The 21,110-nt window shown below is 37.9% G+C and overlaps 2 protein-coding genes across 2 annotated transcripts; both read right to left on the bottom strand.

Annotated features, from left to right (window-relative positions):
• Positions 1-786: 786 nt before the first annotated feature.
• LOC133647969 (protein Wnt-8-like) lies at positions 787-9,148 on the bottom strand. Its single transcript, XM_062043731.1, has 4 exons — positions 8,847-9,148; positions 8,614-8,739; positions 3,788-3,930; positions 787-1,338 (listed from the first exon to the last, which is right to left on the bottom strand). The coding sequence occupies exons 1-4, from the start codon at positions 8,995-8,997 to the stop codon at positions 787-789; spliced, it is 972 nt and encodes a 323-aa protein (XP_061899715.1). The 5' UTR covers positions 8,998-9,148.
• Positions 9,149-9,501: 353 nt separating this feature from the next.
• LOC133647968 (protein Wnt-8a-like) lies at positions 9,502-20,592 on the bottom strand. Its single transcript, XM_062043730.1, has 6 exons — positions 20,235-20,592; positions 20,141-20,174; positions 19,941-20,079; positions 19,656-19,781; positions 14,191-14,333; positions 9,502-10,124 (listed from the first exon to the last, which is right to left on the bottom strand). Exons 1-6 carry the CDS (start codon positions 20,303-20,305, stop codon positions 9,561-9,563), a joined length of 1,077 nt encoding a protein of 358 aa, XP_061899714.1. The 5' UTR covers positions 20,306-20,592; the 3' UTR covers positions 9,502-9,560.
• Between the last annotated feature and the right edge of the window lie 518 nt (positions 20,593-21,110).

Below are 21,110 nucleotides of genomic sequence, written 5' to 3'. Positions count from 1 at the left end.
CCTGATGAGAGAAATATCCAGGCTATCTCTCATTAAACTGAGACCATGGCAGATTTATGACACGTCCAGCTGAGAGGAAAGTTTTGTGTTGATACTTTATGGAAGAGAAAATCAGCACAGACCTTACATGTAACTGCATTTGAAGAACAAAATAAGATAAAATAAGATTCAAGGTGGACAATGGGAGTATCTTCAGCACATGCGTCATGTACTGTAGAGAAAGTAGCAGAAATGTAGCAGGCTGTCAAAGTTTTCCCCCTCTTGTCTTCCAGCTTTGATGTATTGTGTGCTGCATTAGCATCATCTGAATGTGACCAAGCCTGAGCTGGGTATCCTCCCAGATTATCAGGACAAACGGCTGACTTCTAGTAGTGGAAATACTTCTCTAATTTGTCTTTTAAAGCCTGAGAATCAATTCAATACGCGTTGACATCAAAGTCATGCCGGATCAACATCTTGATAGGTGTCATCTGCACCATGTTATCCCTGTAATCCTCTGTTAAGTGTATTTACCCCATTCTAATTCTAATGGGCATGGCTTGCCTTGTGGTCTGTCGTAGATCCACTTCTTCCCCAAGTTAAACTATCTCTGTTTAACCATTTGAAATGAAAGATAAAGAAGCGCTGTATATGTTTAACTTTTATTCAAGACTCACACCTTTCACTCAGTGGCACACATTGATTTAAATACATGAACAACATAAAAACATTTTAAAAAAAAGTGCAAACATGATGTACATTCAGATTTTGGCCCTTATTAGGAAGATTGTTACACAAATATGTGTCTTATTTGGGGCCACGATATCTGCGTCTGAGGCCGTCAGTCCCTTCCCTCCTGGCGCAGATGTGCTTTACTATGACCTGTGAGCAGTCATCACAGTTCACCTTGCAGCACCAGTGAAACTTACAATTGCAACTGCTCACCACCTCAGTGCGCTTCTCTTCCACCCTCAGGCCGCATTCGTGGCAAAGTCTGCGGCAGCTCCTTCTCTCCCACTGGGTGAGGCCCTCTCCGTGCTGCACACACTCGCGGCCCTCCGTGCCGTACAACCCGAGAGTGGCGTTTCTCTTGCAGTAATTGGGGGAGTCCTCGAGGTAGATGAGTTCACTCTGGGCGATGCTGCCGAAAGCGTCCACAATGGCCCCACGGCTGTCCGCGCTGTTGCCGGCCCTTTTGCGCTTCTTGTCGACGTCCAGTTTTTGGGCCTGGCCGTGCTTAACCTTTAGATAATCGCCAATTTCTCTGAAGTCGGACTGCTGCGTCCAGCAGGTTTGAACGCTGCAGCTCTCAGACATGCCGTGACATCTGCAGATGCGCTTCATGGTCGCCTTCACCGCCTATGGAGACATCAACAATGCCATTTATTTGGATTTAAATGAAATTGTCTTCAATGCAACATCCATCAGTACGCCCTTTCTCTTACAACATTACGCTTGCAATATCACCAATCCATACAGCAGGGCTATTCAACTAAATTATTTTGAAAGCTAGAGACCGGAGGACTGGACTTCTTCCCTTACTACTATTCTTATTTTGTATATTCAAGAGACATTTGATTTTGGTCTATTTATTTTGTCAGTTCCAGGAGAGCTCTGCTGCTTTTAAAGAGCTTCTGCAAAAAAAGCTAGTCAAAGATCATTTCTATGATAGCACTCTGGTGTTTTTAAGAAAACTGCTGTAAAAAGGTGATTTTCACACAATGAATCATATCTTTAATGGACGTGTGAAAGTAAACAATGTGATAAATAACATTTTACAACAATCAATCTAGGGATCTAGATATCTGGTAAGGACACTGTGCTTGTAGGCTGAAATTGAGGATCGTACTTGACGGCCGCAACCACTTCATGGCTTCACAATAGTTATGGAGTACAAAACTAGACGTTGAGTAATCGCTTGACATACATCGCGGACAATACCTAGTAAGAGTCTGCTTTGCCAGTCTAAATGTATTCGCTGTTTTCCCTCATTCACGGGAGCCCGCATTCTCGTTGTCTCCCCTTCGACAAATGGACACAGTTTTTCGCTAAGTACAATCACAGCTGACCTGGACATTTGACAGTTCTCTTGCCGTTCCTGTGGCACAACACTCGTTGACAAACATATCCTACCAGGCTGCCGTTTTTCCAGGCCTTATCCAAAACCGTCACTCAACATTGCTATGTTGCCGTCGAAGATGTGTTGTATCCGAAATGGCTGCAATCGAGCGTTTCCTTCTTTTAAGGTATTCATGTAGGATTTCCACAAGCGTCTGTTATGAAGCTGGTTGTGGCGCGGTCTTTCTGGCGTCACTTCCTCTCCAAACTCAGTTTGTAAACGATCAATGAGTCCATACAAAGCTAAGAGCCGGAGATTCAAGAAATAGAATGTGTAAAAAATTCCCCAAGGAGGGGAACTTTAAACGATGGTTTAGTGTGGCCGAAACGAGGCTTAGGCTAAATAATTATTTGTTTAATGAGTTATCCGGCTTAATGTAGACAGGGTCTTAGAGAGGACCTAAAATGGAACCTAGAGGAACACTACTACTTTAACTAAAGAAGTATAACAACAAATTGACTGCATCTGAAGTAAACAAGCAACAGGAACACATTAGTTACGTTAATCACATTATGAAAGAAAAAAAGAGTAACTGCTAAATAGGAAGGGGCTTAAATGGGTGCCTAGAGTAACACCTCAGTTATGTAAATCACATTATGGTAGGATTGTACGGTATACCGGTGCTAATGAATTAAAAATGGTACTATACTGCTTTCGAAAAGTGACTGTACTGTTTTTTTTTTCGTTGACATGATGTGTGCCGCGATGACAATGCTGGCAAACAAGCTGCAGTGCATGTCAGTCAACACACGCACACACAGCACTTCTTGCAAGCAGAAAGAGTGTGAAGACAGATGATGGAGAATGGTCATATCTAGTCAATACGACGATGATTACATCGAGATTTTTTATCATCACTAAATGTTTTTTTCCTTTTTTTAATGTCTGTCATGTTTATAAACTCAGGAAAGACATCCCTGGACACATGAGGACTTTAAATATGACCAATGTCTGACCCTGTAACAACTTAGTATCAAATCGATACCCACATTTGTGGTATCACCCAAAACTAATGTAAAGTATCCAAACAACAGAATAATAAGTGCTTCTTACGTTAAAACAGAAAATAATCTGATATTAACAGTAAATTAACAAATAGATTAATAATCCATTTTCTACTGCTTGTCCCTCCATAGTTTTGACAAAATAATACAATGAGAAATGACACAATATGTTACTGCATACATCAGCAGCCAAATTAGGAGCCTTTGTTTGCTTACTTACTACTAAAAGTGAAGTTGTCGGGTGTGTATACTATCTCGTTTAATGCCAAAATCGTTAGTTGATTGCAATAAGAAACGTATGTTTAATGTATCATAAGATATGTTGTTGAAATAAATATTGCCACTTTTGTGGTACCTTTTTATTTAGAAAAGTATCTAAATACATTTTGGTACCAATACTGGTACCAAATTATTGGTATTGGGACAACGTTACATTGCGGTGTTCTATGTTTGCCAGCAAGGTTATAATGTAAATGCAAGGATCTGCCAATGTGTTTACATTTGTCTCAGTTCCTCTATACAACAGGAGCACTCTGGTGATTTTAGAAATATGCTGCAAAAATGTTAGTCACCCAAATTTTTTACTGAACTCGGGGGGTATATGGTGTTATTCCCGGGCCAGATTTTTGACCCCCGGGCCACCAGTTGAATAGCCCTGCCATCTAGTGTTTATTAAGAGGCTTACTTGACGTCCGGCTTCATTGTTGTGCAGGTTGACAGCAGCTCTGGAGTCCTGACCAGTCTCTTGTGCATCCACGTACTGTTTGGAAATCCTCTCCCCAAAATCCACATTATCACTGCAGCCACCCCAGAGCCAGCCTTGTCCACCTACATGCACAAATGATAATTTGATAATGGTGAACATCTGAATTTTTCTTTTATATCTCCATCCATCTATCCATTTTCTACCGGTTGTCCGTCTCGGATTCATGGAGGGCTGGAGCCTATCCCAGCTGCATTTGGGCGGAAGGCGTTGTACATCCTGGACAAGTTGCCACCTCATCACAGGGCCAACACAGTGAGACAAACAACATTGACACTCACAATCACACACTAGGGACAATTTATTTTATATATATATATATATATATATATATATATATATATATATATATATATATATATATATATATATATATATATATATATCTATATATATATATATATATATATATATATATATATATATATATATATATATATATATATATATATATATATATATATATATATATATATATGTGTGTGTGTGTATATATATATATATATGTGTGTGTATATATATATATATATATATATATATATATATATATATATATATATATATATATATATATATATATATATATATATATATATATATATATATATATATATATATGTGTGTGTGTATATATATATATATATAAAAAATAAATATATATATATATACATATGTGTGTGTATATATGTATATACTGTATACATATGTGTATGTACAATACCCAAAACCAGTGAAGTTGGCACGTTGTGTAATTCATAAATAAAAACAATACAATGATTTGCAAATCCTTTTCAACTTATATTCAATTGAGTACACTGCAAAGACAATATATTTAATGTTCGAACTGAGAAGCTTTTTTTTTTTTTTTGCAAATAATCATTAACTTAGAATTGAATGGCAGCAACACATTGCAAAAAAGTTGGCACAGGGGCATTTTTACTAGTGTTACATAGCCTTTCCTTTTAACAACACTCAGTAAACGTTTGGGATCTGAGGAGACCAATTGTTGAAGCTTTTAAGGTGGAATTATTTCCCATTCTTGCTTGATGTACAACTTAAGTTGTTCAACAGTCCGGGGTCTCCCTTGTGGTATTTTAGGCTTCATATTGCGCCACACATTTTCAATGGGAGACAGGTCTGGACTACAGGCAGGCCAGTCTAGTACCCGCACTCTTTTACTATGAAGCCACACTGTTGTAACACATGGCTTGGCATTGTCTTGCTGAAATAAACAGGGGCGTCCATGATAACATTGCTTGGATTGCAACATTTGTGGCTCCAAAACCTGTATGTACCTTTCAGCAATAATGGTGCCTTCACAGATGTATAAGTTACCCATACATCCCCATCCCATCACAGATACTGGCTTTTGAACTTTGCGCCTAGAACAATCCGGATAGTTATTTTCGTCTTTGTTCCGGAGGACACGACGTCCACAGTTTCCAAAAACAATTTGAAATGTGGACTCGTCAAACCACAGAACACTTTTCCACTTTACATCAGTCCATCTTAGATGATCTCAGGCCCAGCTAAGCTGGCAGCGTTTCTGGGTGTTGTTGATAAATGGCTTTCGCTTTGCACAGTAGAATTTTAACTTGCACTTACAGATGTAGCGACAAACTGTAGTTACTGACAGTGGTTTTCTGAAGTGTTCCTGAGCCCATGTGGTGATATCCTTAACACACTGATGTCACTTTTTGATGCAATATCGCCATAGGGATCCAAGGTCCATAATATCATCGCTTATGTGCAGTGATTTCTCCAGATTCTCTGAACCTTTTGATAATATTACGGACCGTAGATGATGGAATCCCTAATTTCCTTGCAATAGCTCGTTGAGAAATGTTGTTCTTAATAATAATAATACCTGGGATTTATATAGCGCTTTTCTAAGTACCCAAAGTCGCTTTACATGTTAAAAACCCATCATTCATTTACACCTGGCGGTGGTAAGCTACTTTCTTAGCCACAGCTGCCCTGGGGTAGACTGACGGAAGCGTGGCTACCAATTTGCGCCTACGGCCCCTTCGACCACCACCTATCATTCATTCAACATTCATTCACCGGTGTGAGCGGCACCGGGGGCAAGGGTGAAGTGTCCTGCCCAAGGACACAACGGCATGGTAAGAGGCGGGGAGCGAACCTGCAACCCTCAGGTTTCTGACACGGGCGCTCTACCCACTACGCCATGCCGCCCCGAAACTCTTTGACAAATTGCTCACGCATTTGTTGACAAAGTGGTGAACCTCGCCCCATCCTTGTTTGTGAATGACTTGCATTTCAAGGAAGCTGCTTGTATACCCAGTTATGGCACCCACCTGTTCCCAATTAGCCTGTTCACCTGTGGGATGTTCCACGATGAGCATTCCTCTACTTTCTCAGTCTTTGTTGCCACTTGTGCCAGCTTCTTTGAAACATGTTGCGGGCATCAAATTCAAAATGAGCTAATATTTGCAAAAAATAACAAAGTTTTCCAGTTTGAATGTTAAGTATCTTGTCTTTGCAGTCTATTCAAGTGAATATACAGTAGGTTGAAAAGGATTTGCAAATCATTGTATTTTGTTTTTATTTACGATTTATACAACGTGCCAACTTCACTGGTTTTGGGGTTTGTATATGTGTAAATATATATGTGTGTGTGTGCATGTGTGTATGTATGTGTATATATATATATACAAAATATATATATATATATATATATATATATATATATATATATATATATATATACATATATATATATATATATATATATATATATATATATATATATATATATATATATATATATATATATATATATATATATATATATATATATATATATATATATACAGTTTATATATATATATGTGTATGTGTATATATTAGGGATGTCCGATAATATCGGCATGCCAATAAATGCTTTAAAATGTAATATCGGAAATTATCGGTATCGGTTTTTTGTTGTTGTTTTTTTTAATTTAAAAAAAAAATTAAATCAACATAAAAAACACAGGATACACTTACAATTAGTGCACCAACCCAAAAAAACTTCCCTTCCCTATTTACACTCATTCACACTAAGTCACACAAAAGGGTTGTTTATTTCTGTTATTAATATTCTGGTTCCTACAATATATATCAATATATACCAATACAGTCTGCAAGGGATACAGTCCGTAAGCACACATGATTGTGCGTGCTGTTGGCCCACTAATAGTACTAACCTTTAAAAGTTAATTTGACTCATTTTCATTAATTACTAGTTTCTTTGTAACTGTTTTTATATTGTTTTACTTTCTTTTTTATTCAAGAAAATGTTTGTAATGTATTTATCTTATTTTATTTTATTATTATTTTTACAAAGGACCTTATCTTCACCATACCTGGTTGTCCAAATTAGGTATAATAATGTCTTAATTCCACGACTGTATATATCGGTATCGGTTGATATCGGTATCTGTAATTAAGAGTTGGACAATATCGGAAAAAAGCCATTATTGGACATCCCTATTATACATATATATATATATATATATATATATATATATATATATATATATATATATATATATATATATATATATATATATATATATATATATATATATATATATATATATATATATATATATATATATATATACATATACACACACATATATATGTATGTATATGTATATATATATATATATATATATATATATATATATATATATATATATATATATATATATATATATATATATATATATAAATATATACATATATATATCATAAATTGTCCCTATATATATACACATATACACATTTGCACATATATAAACATACACACACACACACACATATATATATATATATATATATATATAATATATATATATATATATATATATATATATATATATATATATATATATATGGGGTTTGTATATGTGTAAATATATATGTGTGTGTGTATATATATATATATATATATATATATATATATATATATATATATATATATATATATATATATATATATATATATATATATATATATATATATATATATATATATATATATATATATATATATATATGCTACCGTTCAAAAGTTTGGGGTCACATTGAAATGTCCTTATTTTTGAAGGAAAAGCACTGTACTTTTCACTGAAGATAACTTTAAACTAGTCTTAACTTTAAAGAAATACACTCTATACATTGCTAATGTGGTAAATGACTATTCTAGCTACAAATGTCTGGTTTTTGGTGCAATACCTACATAAGTGTATAGAGGCCCATTTCCAGCAACTATCACTCCAGTGTTCTAATGGTACAATGTGTTTGCTCATTGGCTCCGAAGGCTAATTGATGATTAGAAAACCCTTGTGCAATCATGTTCACACATCTGAAAACAGTTTAGCTCGTTACAGAAGCTACAAAACTGACCTTCCTTTGAGCAGATTGAGTTTCTGGAGCATCACATTTGTGGGGTCAATTAAACGCTCAAAATGGCCAGAAAAAGAGAACTTTCATCTGAAACTCGACAGTCTATTCTTGTTCTTAGAAATGAAGGCTATTCCACAAAATTGTTTGGGTGACCCCAAACTTTTGAACGGTAGTGTATATATACATATATATATATATATATATATATATATATATATATATATATATATATATATATATATATATATATATATATATATATATATATATATATATATATATATATATATATATATATATATATATATATAATTGATCATCTCATACCATACCAATTTGGCCATTTCTTGAGACATCACATCCACAGTTATCCAGGTCCCCCATGCTACAGTTCCTGGTCAGAGTGTACATGACTCCTGCTGCACTGATGGCATAAACAAAAGACGTCTCTCTGGTGGCTGCAAAGAAAAGGAGATGCATCACAACCTATGCTTTTTTACCAAATTAACACTCAAGGCAATGTTTTGATATAGTAATTATTTTGGGTAAAACGCATGTCACCTACCATGCCTGAGTCCTCTAAGCTGGACAGCGCTGTCAGAGCAGTTCCACCTCTCCCACATAAACTGCTGTTTGCACTCGTCCAGGCCCCGCTGCGTACCCACCTGCACGCTCCTGGCGTAGGTAAGATACGCCTGCATGCACGCCAACAACATTCATTTTAAGTTTCAAAATGCTGCAACTCTTAAAAAAAAAAGTGCATGATTTAATTTCTCATTTTACCTTGGAACCCGTCATGAGAAAGTTGCTTGCAAACCTAAGGAGACAACATTAGTTCTAATCACAGCACAGAAACCAAAAAAAAAAAAAAAAAAGTGACTTACCAAGCATGACCTGCATCAACTCGGCATAATATCGGCAGCAGCCACAGTGAATGCAGCATTTTGGAAGAATTGCCAACTTAATATGAGTCCGTCTTCTGCAACGTGAGCCTTTTATTTACAGGAGGAACAAACGGGGGGCTTGTGTCCTCCTCCTCCTCCCCCCCAAGCGGCCAAAAGCTGATTGGATAACGGCTTTAGGAAACGCCTATATGCGCACTTCAAAGGCCATACTTTATTTTCCCCATGACACCAATATACAAGCGTGGCTAGACAAAACCAGGCGGAATGACTTCTTTTATATGATATAAAAATATTTATTAAGTACAAAATAAAATATTAAACAGGGTTTTTTCCCCCCCCATCAAATATGTAACAAAGTGCATTAATAAAGATGCTCAGTGCCGACCAGGCTTTCGTTTTGTTTCGTTCCCGTGTGCTCTCCCCGCACCGTGTCTGCGCACGCAGTAATGTTTCGTCACAATCTGCGTGCATTTGTCACATCGCACCGTGCAGCACCAGTGGAACTCGCAGTTGCAGCTGCTGACCACCTCCGTGCGCCTCTGCGCCACACGCCGGCCGCATCCGTAGCACAGCCGGCGGCAGCTCCTCCTCTCCCACTGAGGCGCGCTCTTGTCCCCCCTCAGGCACTCGCGTCCCTCCGTGCCCGGGAAGCCCGAGCTCTGGTTCCTGACGCAATAGTCCGGGGAGTCCTCCAGGAAAATGAGCTCCGTGCGCTGGATGTTGCGGAAGGCGTGCGCGATGCCCCCTCGGTTAACCGCGCTGTTGCCGGCCCTCACCGGCCTCTTGTCCGCCTCCAGCTTCTTGGCTTGAGCGTGCTTCATTTTCAGGTAGTGGCCCACCTCCCGGAAGTCGGCCAGCTGCATCCAGCATGTTTGGATGCTGCAGCTCCCGGACACGCCGTGACACTTGCATGCTCTCCTCATGGTTGCCTTGACTCCCTGCACACACAACACGCATTATTACATACATACAAACCCCGTTTCCATATGAATTGGGGAAATTGTGTTAGATGTAAATATAAACGGAATACAGTGATTTGCAAATCATTTTCAACCCATATTCAGTTGAATATGCTACAAAGACAACATAATTGATGTTCAAACTGATAAATATATATATTTTTTTCAAATAATCATTAACTTTAGAATTTGATGCCAGCAACACGTGACAAAGAAGTTGGGAAATGTGGCAATAAATACTTTTTTTTTTTTAAATTAATTTTTTTTTTTTTTTAATAATGTCCTGCCCAGCTTCTCGGGCAAATCATATAGCAGATGTAGATGCCCATATCGGCTGTTCAGATTTACTTTACAAAAGAGAAGTGTAGGATACTTCTCTTGTTGCCTTACTTGTATTTTGACTTTATTAAATGTATTTATATTATCATTTGGTGAAGCCGGGCTAGAAAGAGAGAAAAAGGAAGACAGAGGGGGAAATTGTGGGGACAAGAGGGGGATTAGACAGAGAGACAAAAACAACAACAGCAAACACAACAACAACAACAACAGAGCAACATCAGCAAATACGACATGTACAAATATGATGGTAAAAGTAATAGCAAATAAGCAGTTAGCGAAAATTTAAAAAAAAAAAATACAGAAATGACAATGAGCATTATTACACTAAAAATGGAGCAATATGAATACCAATAGAAATAGTGCTATTGATAATAAACAATACCAGTACTTTACCTTTATTATCAACAATACAATTGTTCAAATGCAACAATACATATACGTAATGATAACTTGAGATACGAAAGAATGCAGAAAAATGGAGGGGAAGAAAGAGAAGCAACCTTAACCTTGTAGATTGTTATAGTAACAATAGGTTAAGCTTTGTCAGTGTGCCATGTGTTATACCCAGTTTACCCTAGGGCAACAACGTTAATATATGTTTGATGAAACGTGATTATGTGCATGAGTGTATGTGTGCATATGTACTTGTATATGTACAGTATGTGTATGTGTGCTTGTACAGTGAATGTATATGTACAGTATGTGTATATGTGTATATTAAGTTGAATATGCTACAAAGACAACATAATTGATGTTCAAACTGATAAAAAAAAATTTTTTTTTTCAAATAATCATTAACTTTAGAATTTGATGCCAGCAACACGTGACAAAGAAGTTGGGAAATGTGGCAATAAATACTGATAAAGTTAAGGAATGCTCATCAAACACTTATTTGGAACATCCCACAGGTGAACAGGCAAATTGGGAACAGGTGGATGCCATGATTGGGTATAAAAGTAGATTCCATGAAATGCTCAGTCATTCACAAACAAGGATGGGGCGAGGGTCACCACTTTGTCAGCAAATGCGTGAGCAAATTGTTGAACAGTTTAAGAAAAACCTTTCTCAACCAGCTATTGCAAGGAATTTAGTAAAAGAGTGCGGGTACTAGACTGACCTGCCTGTAGTCCAGACCTGTCTCCCATTGAAAATGTGTGGCACATTATGAAGTCTAAAATACCACAACGGAGACCCCCGGACTGTTGAACAACTTAAGCTGTACATCAAGCAAGAATGGGAAAGAATTCCACCTGAGAAGCTTAAAAAATGTGTCTCCTCAGTTCCCAAACGTTTACTGAGTGTTGTTAAAAGGAAAGGCCATGTAACACTGTGGGGAACATGCTCTTTCCCAACTACTTCGGCACATGTTGCAGCCATGAAATTCTAAGTTAATTATTATTTGCAAAAAAAAATAAAGTTTATGAGTTTGAACATCAAATATCTTGTCTTTGTAGTGCATTCAATTGAATATGGGTTGACAATGATTTGCAAATCATTGTATTCCGTTTATATTTACATCTAACACAATTTCCCAACTCATATGGAAACGAGGTTTGTACACTACATTGCCAAAAGTATTTGGCCACCCATCCAAATGATCAGAATCAGGTGTCCTAATCACTTTGCCCGGCCACAGGTGTATAAAATCAAGCACTTATGCATGGAGACTGTTTCTACAAACATTTGTGAAAGAATGTGCCGCTCTCAGGAGCTCCGTCTCCCCAGCCAATTCATCCAGCTCCTCCCGGGGGATCCCTAGGCGTTCCCAGGCCAGCCGGGAGACACAGTCTTCCCAACGTGTCCTGGGTCTTCCCCCGTGGCCTCCTACCGGTCGGACGTGCCCGAAACACCTCCCTAGGCAGGCGTTCGGGTGGCATCCTGACCAGATGCCCGAACCACCTCATCTGGCTCCTCTCCATGTGGAGGAGCAGCGGCTTTAGTTTGAGCTACCCCCGCATGACAGAGCTTCTCACCCTATCTCTAAGGGAGAGCTCCGCCACCCGCGGAGGAAACTCATTTAGGCCGCTTGTACCCGTGATCTTGTTCTTTCGGTCATAACCCAAAGCTCATGACCATAGGTGAGGATGGGAACGTAGATCGACCGGTAAATTGAGAGCTTTGCCTTCCGGCTCAGCTCCCTCTTCACCACAACGGATTGATACAGCATCCGCATTACTGAAGACGCCGCACCGATCCGCCTGTTGATCTCACGATCCACTCTTCCTTCACTCGTGAACAAGACTCAGAGGTACTTGAACTCCTCCACTTGGGGCAAGATCTCCTCCCCAACCCGGAGATGGCACTCCACCCTTTTCCGGGCAAGAAGTGAAGTGAATTATATTTATACAGCGCTTTTCTCTAGTGACTCAAAGCGCTTTACATAGTGAAACCCAATATCTAAGTTACATTTAAACCAGTGTGGGTGGCACTGGGAGCAGGTGGGTAAAGTGTCTTGCCCAAGGACACAGCGGCAGTGACTAGGATGGCAAAAGCGGGAATTGAACCTGGAACCCTCGAGTTGCTGGCACGGCCGCTCTACCAACCGAGCAATACCGCCCCATGGACTCGGACTTGGAGGTGCTGATTCCCATCCCAGTCGCTTCACACTCGGCTCCGAACCGATCCAGTGAGAGCTGAAGATCTTGGCCAGATGATGCCACCTGCGCAACAATTCCAGTCGTGAAATGTGCTCACTCCTAAATATTACAAAGTCAACTGTCGGCTTTATTAGATGAATCACGCTTTTCCATCTGGCATTCTGATGGACGAGTCTGGGTTTTGGAGCTTGCCAGGAGAACGGTACATTTTGGACTGCATTGTGTCGAGTGTGACATTTGGTGGAGGAGGAATTATGGTGCGGGGTTGTTTTTCAGGAGTTGGGCTTGGCCACTTAGTTCCAGTGAAAGGAACTTTGAATGCTCCAGGACACCAAAACATTTTGGACAATTCCATGCTCCCAACCTTGTGGGAACAGTTTGGAGCGGGCCTCTTCCTCTTCCAACATGACTGTGCACCAGTGCACAAAGCAAAATGGGTTATACTTGTATAGCGCTTTTCTACCTTTAAGGTACTCAAAGCGCTTTGACACTATTTCCACAATCACCCATTCACACACACATTCACACACAGATGGCGAGAGCTGCCATGCAAGGCCCTAACCACGACCCATCAGGAGCAAGGGTGAAGTGTCTTGCTCAAGGACACAACGAATGTGATGAGGTTGGTAGAAGGTGGGGATTGAACCAGGAACCCTCAGGTTGCTGACACGGCCACTCTCCCAACTGCGCCACGCCGTCCCCAAAGCAAAGTCCATAAAGACAAGGATGACAGAGTCCGGTGTGGATGAACTTAACTGGCCTGCACAGAGTCCTGACCTGAACCCCGATAGAACACCTTTGGGATGAATTAGAACGGAGACTGAGAGCCAGGCCTTCTCGACCAACATCAGTGTGTGACCTCACCAATGCGCTTTTGGAAGAATGGTCGAAAATTCCTATAAACACGCTCCGCAACCTTGTGGACAGCCTTCCCAGAAGAGTTGAAGCTGTAATAGCTGCAAAAGGTGGACCGACATCATATTGAACCCTATGGGTTAGGAATGGGATGGCACTTCAAGTTCATATGTGAGTCAAGGCAGGTGGCCAAATACTTTTGGCAATATAGTGTACATCGCTCTATTTATGAATGTGAATTTAAAATATCGCACCAGTCTGCCGGCCTCGTTGTTGTGCAGGTTGACCGCTGCACGGGAGTCGTGACCATTCTCCAGTGCGTCCACAAACTGTTTGGAGATCTTCTCTCCAAACGCCACATTGTCACTGCAGCCTCCCCAAATCCACCCTCTGCCACCTGCAGATGACAAAAATATTTTTATTACAGCATCATTTCTAATAATCTACTTCAGGCCGGGGCAAAAAATGTGTCCCGATACCAATATTTTCGTACCGGTACCAAAATTATTTTGGTACTTTTCGATACTTTTCTAAATAAAGGGAACCACAAAAAATTGCATTATTGGCTTTATTTAATTAAAAAATCTTACGATACATTAAACTTTTTTTTTTTTTTTTTGCAAGTTTGTCCTTAAATAAAATACTGAACACACAAGACAACTTGTCTTTTAGTAGTAAGTAAGCAAACAAAGGCTCCTAATTTAGTCTGCTGACATATGCAGTAACATATTGTGTCATTTTCCATTCTATTATTTTGTCAACATTATCAAGGACAAGTGGTAGAAAATGAATTATTAATCTACTTGTTCATTTACTGTTAATATCTGCTTACTTTCTCTTTTAACATGTTCTATCTACACATCTGTTAAAATGTAATAATCACTTTTTCTTCTGTTGTTTGATACTTTACATTAGTTTTGGATGGTACCACACCTTTCCACCAAGTAGTTACAGGATCATACATTGATCATATTCAAAGTCCTCATGTGTCCAGGGACATATTTCCTGAGTTTATAAACATAATATACATTTAAAAAAAGATTTTGTGATGCCAAAAAAATATCGACATAATCATAGTAGTATCGACTAGATACCCTCCAGTACTTTGTAATCATTAGAGTGGATGATAGATATAGATCCACCCAGGGCGTTTGTTTACATTTTGACGCCGGTGAGCTACGGTGTGTAGTGAAGCATGTTTAGCTATTCCTCGTCCTGCAGGGATGATACTTGTAAGAAACTTACTTTATTTGTCGCCATGGAGACCAGGATTTGTGATTTAGAAGTAGCTAAAACACTGCTGACTGCGGCTGAACTTTAGCCGCTAGCTAGCTAGCCATGTCTTAAAGCACCTCTTCCTGAGGGCGTTTCAGTGTTATAACTTCACCTTTATCGTAAGTTTTTAAGCCAAAATGCGTCCGTTTTCCCTTTTCTGTCTACACACTGTCTGCTTGTAGGTACTCTGTGACTGTGCGCTGCCGAACATGCTTGTCTGCTCGTAAACCAGCAATGACACGACATGACCGGTACTTTTCAGAGGCGGTAAAGTATAGAATATGATTAATTAGTATCGCGGTACTATACTAATACCGGTATACCGTACAACCCTAGTCTGGGGGCCGGTATATCTATTTTTAGGAACACTAATACAAAACCTCACAATAATGTCTGATTGAATGTTTAAAAACGTTATGACAGACCGCCTGAAAAAACGGAATGGAATGGAATTTTTTTTTTTTTTTTTACTGAATGAGACACCCAGAATGTACATGAAAATAAAGAATGTGGGATTTACAATATTAACTATGAACGATAAAACACTGAATATTGACAACACTTGAAACAACTTAAAATACAAAATAAAGCAGATACATGGAGGAGAAGAAAGAGAGGCAAACTGTTTTAACCTTGTAGATTGTTATAGTAACAATAAGTTAAGCCTTTTCAGTTGTTATCCAATTTCGCCTAGGGGAACAACATTAATATATGTTTGATGAAACGTGGTTATATGCGTGACTGTGTGTATGCATACAGTATGTGCTTGTATATGTACAGTATATGTATATGTATGTTTCTACAGTGAATGTGCGTGTGGATGTATGTACCTTTAGTGTGTATATATTTTACTGTATCTGTGTATTTATGTGGGAGCCAGGTACCTATGTGTACGCATATGTATGTATACGTGTATGAATAATTGTGTGTATGTGAGTATATATGTATGAATAATTGTGTGTATGTGAGTATATACCAGGCCTGGGCAATTATTTTGACTCGGGGGCCAAATTTAGAGAACAAAATGTGTCTGGGGGCCGGTATTTCTATTTTTAGGAACACTAATACAAAACCTCACAATAATGTATGATTGAATGCTAAAAATTTTATGACAGACCGCCTGAAAAAACGGAATGGAATTTTACATATTTTTACCGAATGATACACCCAGAATGTACATGAAAATAAAGAATGTGGAATTTACAATATTAACTATGAACGATAAAACATTGAATATTGACAACATAAGAACGTCACACCCCCTCTCGATCGACATATTTTACAATCGAGTGAAACGCAACAAAAATGCAACAACACAGCGAAATACTGTATGAACGCGAAGAGTAAAAAAAACAAAAAACTACGATCTGATATATCACTAAGCTTTAGAACTTTGTTGTAAAAATCTCCTCCGTGTCTGTCCCTGACACCCGCATTTCAGGCTGGTTGGTCTGGAAACACTCTGTGGAAATGCTCCGCACCCACACCGCTTGGTGCCTCGTCTGAGCTGCTCTGACTTAGATTACCATAGTAACTAATGTATCATGCAAAAGCGCAGATTCCAACCGTTGAAATACTTTGTATAGTTCAAGACTTACGGTAATTTGAAAACATCACTGCACATCATAATGGAAGCTGCAGTTTCGATATTAAAGATATAAAAACATTATTTGGGAATATCCGGCAGTCCAGATTGAAAAGCTTAACGGTGTCCTTCATGGTGTCCAAACGTTTTCCACCAAGTGCCGCATACTGAAAAGTCAAGGTATACGCGGGGACAATTTTTGTTATATTTTGATTTTGGGAAAAAAAACATGCCGAATACTGATATTATATTTAAAGACACAATGCATGTCAGCTGTGTTTTATGCGTGCACAAGTATATTTTTTTTATTATCAAATTTTTCTCATTACATTCAGATTGTTTTTCTATTTTTTCTTACATGTTTACTTGTTTCCCCTCTGTTTTAATAATAACAGTAAAATAATATGATTGTATTGTACAAAATATGCCTGTAAAAAAAATATTAATCTTCAGTGCACCTTTAACAATGTTTATTATTGTTGTTGAAATTAATCAATTTATAAGTTAGTATTACTCTTGTTTTTGAATTACCTAACTCAGTGGTTTCCACACTTTTTCACCAAGTACCACCTCAGAAAACACTTGCCTCTTCAAAAAAAAAACCAAAAAACCAAGTATATTTAATATTTTTGTCCACTATACCATTACATTCAGTTTGACCAGTAACAATGTTTTTGGATATATAGGAAAAGTAAATACTGTAGTTAAATAATTAATCAAATACAAAAAAATTCATTTAATTAAATTATTATTTTGGAAGAACCACTGGATGGAGCCCACATACCACAAATGGTACATGTACCACAGTTTGAGAATCACTGACCTAACTAACTAAACGTTGTTCATATTTTATTTTATTTATTTATTTTTTCATTTAGAGAGCTTCTTGTATTTTATATTAGGGGTGTCTAAACTTTTTTCCCTCAAGGGTTGTATACTGAAAAAGTGTCAGGAGCATTTAGATTTTTTCTTTTAATATTTCAAACATATGCTAAAACAGATATTACATATATTTAAAGACAACACTTTGTGCCGGCTTTGTGTTATAAATGAGAATGTGTATTATTATTGATTATTCATTTGAAGATTTCAGCTTTTTCTTATTACTTTACGATTTTTTGCCCCTTATACATTTTCACAGTACTTTTCAAACCTTTTCACTGCTCTTGTTTTTTTCCCTGACAATATGCGGCTGGCCTACAAAACTCGGTCTTCGGGGCGCAAATGGCCCCCAAGTAGACACTACTCCAGGGATCCACAAACTTCGCGGGCCACATTGGGTTAAAAAAATTTGGCCAGATATATATATGTATATATATATACATATATATATATACATATTAGGGCTGTGAATCTTTGGGTGTCCCACAATTCGATTCAATATCGATTCTTGGGGTCACGATTCGATTCAAAATCGATTTTTTTTTCAATTTTCAAAAAAACAATTTTTTCCCGATTCAAAAGGATTCTCTATTCATTCAATACATAGGATTTCAGCAGGATCTACCCCAGTCTGCTGACATGCAAGCAGAGTAGTAGATTTTTGTAAAAAGCTTTTATAATTGTAAAGGACAATGTTTTATCAACTGATTGCAATAATGTAAATTTGTTTTAACTATTATATGAACCAAAAATATGACTTATTTTATCTTTGTGAAAATATTGGACACAGTGTGTTGTCAAGCTTATGAGATGCGATGCAAGTGTAAGCCACTGTGACACTATTGTTCTTTTTTTTAATTTTTATAAATGTCTAATGATAATGTCAATGAGGGATTTTTAATCACTGCTATGTTGAAATTGTAACTAATATTGATACTGTTGTTGATAATATTCATTTTGTTTCACTACTTTTGGTTTGTTTTGTGTCGTGTTTGTGTCTCCTCTCAATTGCTCTGTTTATTGCAGTTCTGAGTGTTGCTGGGTTGGGTTTGGTTTTGGAATTGGATTGCATTGTTATGGTATTGCTGTGTATTGTTTTGTTGGATTGATTAATTAAAAAAAAACAAAAACAACAACAACAAAATCAGATTTTTTAAAAATGAGAATTGATTCTGAATCGCACAACGTGAGAATCGCGATTCGAATTCGAATCGATTTTTTCCCACACCACTAATTTATATAAAAAAAAAAAAAAAAAAAAAATATATATATATATATATATATATATATATATATATATATATATATATATATATATATATATATATAGTATATATATATATATATATATATATATATATATATATATATATATATATATATATATATATATATATATATATATATATATATCGATTTTTTCCCACACCCCTAATTTATATATATATATATATATATATATATATATATATATATATATATATATATATATATATATATATATATATATATATATATATATATAAATTAGGGGATTTTTTCCCACACCCCTAATTTATATACATATAAAAAATCGATTCGAATTCGAATTGCGATTCTCATGTTGTGCTATATATGATCTGTCTCATTGCAGATTAGACAAACTGCCTTTTCCTTACACTGAACAAAAAAAAAGTCATATGTCCACTGATGTTTAAAAACTCTACATTCTATTTTACGTTTCCCCAAAGATTGTGTCACGTTATCAATGGGAAAATGCATTTTTAGATTTGCCTGAGCGGCTAGGAGACCCAGAGAGTAACAAACAGTAGAAAATGGATTGATGGATGGGTTTAGAAAAAACAGATTAGAAACAATTATAATTTTACTCGGGACTGCCCGCGGGTCGGATTTTGGACGCTGGCAGGCCGTATCTGGCCCGCAGGCCGTAGTTTGGGGACCCATGTTCTCCTCGTATACGTCTATGACGGGTCATACCTGTCTGTCCGATCCTGGAGTCGTCACATCCACAGTTGTCGAAGTCTCCCATGCTGCAGTTCTTGGTCAGAGTGTACATCACTCCTGCAGCACTGATGGCGTGGACAAAAGATGTCTCTCTAGTGGCTAAAAAAAACAAACAAAAAAATCATTTTTGCCACCATATATTTTGGAATGGCATCGTGCGTAAACTGATGCGTAAAAAATGCATTAGGCTGCGCTGTTTGGGTGTGCTATTGCGCACGGCAGACTTTGGGAAATAAGGATTATATTTAAGCATCTTACCACTTCGCAGGCCGTTGTGCGTGGACAGTTGAAGTGTACTCTCCGGACAGTTCCATCTGTCCCACGCAAACTGATGTTTGCACTCCTGTATTCCACTTTGCGCACCCACTTGCACACTGCCGGCGTACGTCAGAAAAGCCTACAGAGATGGAGAGAGGATATACTATTGTTGCATGCAATGCATGTTGGTGTTTAACTACCTTTGGTCCGGTCATGAGGAAATTATTCACCGTCCTGTTAAAAGAACACATAATTAAACCGCTGAATAAACGCACCCAAATCGAGTTAACATACCAAGCTGATGAAGGCTGCAAATTCCAAGCCAGGTAAAGAACCATCACTGTGCGTAACGTCCAGTGTCCCATGGCTGCATGCACACCCCGTCCTGTCCCAGGTGCGAGGGGCCAAAAGAGGAGAGAAGTTGTGCCCCTGACTTTCTCACTGATGATATTTATATGCCGCTTGGCCCTTTGATTGACAGATTTGTCAGGCAAAAAAAAACAAAAAAAAACAAAACCAAGACGACAGCAATCGCCCCTCCGCTCTGCGCCTGTAGACAAATAGGAGCCGTCCGTGCGTAAATGCACTTCAAAGAGGGGCCGCAGACACTTCAGCAAACCCCTCACTCAGTCACCTGCCCTCCTCTTCCTTTCACACCCACTGGCAACATGTAATGAGGATGTAATCCCGCATTTAAACACGATATCTAATGCACGGATGCTCCGCTAGAAGTGCATCTTGCAGAGGGTGGTGAGTACGAATGATACCGAAATATGTTCCATGTTTGGGGGTGGATCGGGGTGCGATGGGGTGGGGGGTGTGGGCGCACATGGTGACGACAAAGCCATAAAGTCTTGCCCATATAGTCATGTAAATAGTCCTTCACGCATCGCCGACATTGGCATGGTGGTGATAATAGGATAATAGATGTTTCCCTCAGAAGCAACCTGGTGTGAAAATAGTCTGGAATTTACAAGACTGTAAATCCATGACACCACTAATGTGGGAAACGTCTTTAATTGTGCTTTGCCATGTGTGATTTTTTTTTAAATGTAAAAATATATATTTCGTTATACAAGCATTGTCGTCAACAATAACCACATGCTGTTTTTATTTTTTTAATATAGTGTAACGACCTGCTGAAGTTGATGTTGTGTTCTCGAGTGAGTG

Source organism: Entelurus aequoreus, linkage group LG04 (assembly GCF_033978785.1).
Source record: "Entelurus aequoreus isolate RoL-2023_Sb linkage group LG04, RoL_Eaeq_v1.1, whole genome shotgun sequence".
NCBI classification, from domain to species: domain Eukaryota; kingdom Metazoa; phylum Chordata; class Actinopteri; order Syngnathiformes; family Syngnathidae; genus Entelurus; species Entelurus aequoreus.
This window is presented reverse-complemented; position numbering and strand designations above follow the sequence as displayed.